The 3490-nt window shown below is 39.1% G+C and overlaps 1 protein-coding gene across 2 annotated transcripts in view; it reads left to right on the top strand.

Annotated features, from left to right (window-relative positions):
- SYCE3 (synaptonemal complex central element protein 3) overlaps window positions 1–2663 on the top strand; it is a 3160-nt gene extending 497 nt beyond the window's left edge. Inside the window, exons 1-3 of one of the 2 annotated variants that reach the window (XM_009288518.2) lie at window positions 278–340; window positions 1284–1392; window positions 2494–2663. In XM_009288518.2, coding sequence (XP_009286793.1) covers window positions 1284–1392; window positions 2494–2663 — 279 coding nt within the window. In that variant the 5' untranslated portion in view covers window positions 278–340. Of the gene's footprint in view, window positions 1–277; window positions 341–1283; window positions 1393–2493 lie in introns of those variants that run through there. The other variant, XM_009288517.1, reaches the window with a different exon arrangement.
- Window positions 2664–3490: the final 827 nt, after the last annotated feature.

Here is a 3490-nt window from a genome sequence, read left to right as displayed (position 1 = left end):
GGGGGGGGGGCGGAGCGGTTGGCGCCGGCGGGAAAGGGGAAGGGTGAGGCGCTGGCGGGGGCCGCCAGACACCCCGCCTCGGCGGCAGGGCGGGCTGTGAGGAGGGGAGGGAACGGGAGAAGGGCCTTCCCCTCGGGAGGGAGGGAGCGGGCTGTGGGGAGAGGGCTGGCTACGCCCTCTGAGGGCGGCTCCTCGAAGGGCCTTCGGGCTCGGCCCAGCCGTCCCCCAGCGCCGTGGGCGTAGTGCAGCCCTGGTGGGGAGGTAAAGCGTGCCCGCCGTGCTACAACAAGGGGTTTGGGCTTTTTAAGGTCTCCGGGGTAAAGAGTTTGCCGGCACACAGGTACCTCATGAAACTGGTTGCGTGAAGAGACCCTGGAACACCCAGCGTCTTGATAAGGCTTGGCATTGCTTTAAAACGCTGTAAAGCCATTATAAACTTGCATTCCTTCCACATTTATCAGCAATAAAAAATAGAAAATGGATACCCACTAACTGAGTTTGAGAAATCATATATAAAAAAAGAAAGCTGACAAAAACTATGCCTGCTGCGTGATGTGCATAGTCACTACAGTGAAGCTCTTCCGTATCATCCTTCGTAGTTTCGTCCCATCCATTGGTGGTTTTCAGAAAAGGAAATTAAAGGCAAGGCTGTGTGTCACATTTTCGCTTAATATCAAGGTTCTGAAACTTGTAATTGCATAAGTTGGGCCTCTAAATCTAGATTTTTGCCCCAAGCATTTTTATTTCCTGAAATTTTACTACCTACAACTTAAGCAGAGGTTAGTAAATCATAAGCACTTAGCTGTTTATATGGTGACAGAACTTAGTTACCCAGCTGTAGCACACAAGTGTGAAATACTGGATACAAATGGGGATTTTACAACTAACTTTGAAAATTAGGAATTGCCCTACATCAAGAGTATTTGGGAGAGAAGCTTGAAGACAACTGTAACAGGATAATAGATAAAATTTTCTAATGCAGTGTCTGACAGAGTGATCTTTGTTATGACTGATACAAAAATTTTTATTTGGTACAAACACAGCATATTTGAGTGTAATTCTTTCTACTTAAATTAATTTCAAAATGGATTGACAATTGTATGCAGCATACAGATGATGACCAGTAACTTCAAGGTCAGATTCTTAATGAATTAACGTGTAAATTGGATATTTATATACATTGGGTTTTTTTTTTAATTTATTGCAATGTTACTTTCTCTCAACTGTGAAAATCAACTCACTTAAAAGTAAAATAAAGTATGAAATTCCTGGTTTCCTTGTAGATGGCCGAATCAGAACCTCAGGAAAGAAACTATGATAACATGGTAAAGATGGTGGAGGACCTGAACAGGGACTTAGAAAAACTTCTGGAGGAAATGGAAAAACTAACAGGTACAGGTCTTTATTAAGAATGATATGGATTTGTCTACTAGAGTGAAGACATTCAAGATTTATTATTTATATTTATTGCTGTAAACTTCTGTGTGATAGAAACGTAAGTGGAAACAATCGCCATCAACAAATGCCCTAATGTTCTTAATTGGGAGAAAGCGTGCCAGTAATCTAGAAGTTGCAGATGGCTCAGAATTGAAAATTAACAGGTGATGGATGCTCAGTTAAGAGTGCTGGTTGAAAACAGAAATAATACTAAGGTATTTAATGTACAGTTATTAAAACATAGTATGTAAAATGAGATTTGATTCTGAAAAATGGTGGGATACGTAGTACCTCTCAGGTCAGTGCACGATGTGTTTAATTCCTCAGCTAGAATAAAGACTCCTCTACAAATTTAGTCTTAGTCCTGTATGTATGGAGAGGATTGCATATTCCTCTCCATGTTCTGCAACAATTCTATCAGAAACTGTGTGCAACTAACAAGAATAGATGGAAACTGTTAATTAAACTATTTGTAATTAAACACAATTTATGAGTGCCATTGAGAAAATTAGTCAATTTATGGTAAAACAAAAGGGAAAATATGAAATAAGTGCTAAAACTATTTGCTCTGCATTAACAGATACTCGTTATTTCAAAATCAATTTCATTATTTAGGTTGTTCTTAAAACCTTTCATCTCTATGCTGCAGCCTCCTTGACCTTACTCTTCCTCACCTAACGGAAGCCTCCTGACTGTAACTGGTCTGGAGAGAGGATTCTTTAGTTCATTTATTTTAAAACAGTCTGTTGAACCTTTCTTTTTGATTACCTGTTTTGTTGTAATTTTTAGGTAAAGTATCTGTTTCCCTTTTGTAATTTACATCAGTATACTTCCATTCTGAAGTATCTTAAGACATTTATAAAGAAGTAATACTGAACAGTCTTTTATTTAATCTTGAATATTACTGTGGGCAGTTTCCACTTTATTTTACAGCAAGCCTTCTCTGACATAAGATCTGAACTGATAATAATTCATGTCCTTTATTGGTTTATTGAATCAGCCATTGCTTTTATTTAGCCAAAATTCCTGGCTTAGTTGTATCCGTTGGGTTTGTAGTGCAGGCAACCTGGATGGCATATGACATGGTAGTCATACGTACCAACCCAGACCTGGCCAACTCCATGAGGCGGTTGGAAGATGCCTTCCTGAGTTGCAAAGAAGAGATGGAGAAGAAATGGCAAGAGGTGCTAATGGATTCTAAAGGTGAAGAGCAAAAAAAGGAATAAATGGAATTCAGTCACACTGGCAGAACTACAGCCCTGGGAAAATCACTCCAGTCTCTTTGTTTTCCAGCCATGGAGGTTTCACAGACACTGTGGAAAATGGATTGGCTTTCATCTTGCTAAGAACTACTTATGTGTATACATCTATGGAAGTATTTTAATGAGATTACACATACATACATACATATTTATATTGTTGAAGGTAAAAGGTAACAATGCGTCTATTTTTATTATGCTCATCAGTAATCCTTGTAGTGTGTGTGCATATACAACTTACATGCCTTCTGTGTCTTTCTTCCTGGAAGATGATACTCACTTTATCGTCAATATATGTGGGATTCTTTGACACCTGAACAAATGGCGGGGGGAGTGGGGAGGGCACAGTGGACCATTGCAGTGGTATTGCACCAGCGCATGCCTTTCAAGGAAAACTGAAGAATTACTTTTTTTCCAAATGAGAAACAGGTGAAATTCTAGATTTGCAGATAGATTGAGTTAGTTTGATGTAGGATTGCCAACTAGGTGTCCAGTTACAGAATTTTATTATTCAGATAGCTCATCTGTAGTTGTTTCATTTTGTTTCCTTGGATTTTTAACCATTTATTTGGACTGGTTTTCCCAGAAAGATTGTTCTTCTCAAACCCTCTGAAGGTAGCATGTCTCATTTAAGAAAAAATTGTTTACCATTATAGACTGCACTGTGTGTGGTTTAGTCTGTGGGATTGCTGCAGAAACCAAATTAACCATGTTATAAAACATGCTTTTCTGCCTATGTTCCTACTGTGCAATATTAAAAACGGAAGAAAATTATTTTCTTTTGTGGTCAAGAT

This window comes from Aptenodytes forsteri, unplaced genomic scaffold (assembly GCF_000699145.1).
Source record: "Aptenodytes forsteri isolate BGI_AS27 unplaced genomic scaffold, ASM69914v1 Scaffold73, whole genome shotgun sequence".
NCBI classification, from domain to species: Eukaryota; Metazoa; Chordata; class Aves; order Sphenisciformes; family Spheniscidae; genus Aptenodytes; species Aptenodytes forsteri.
This window is presented reverse-complemented; position numbering and strand designations above follow the sequence as displayed.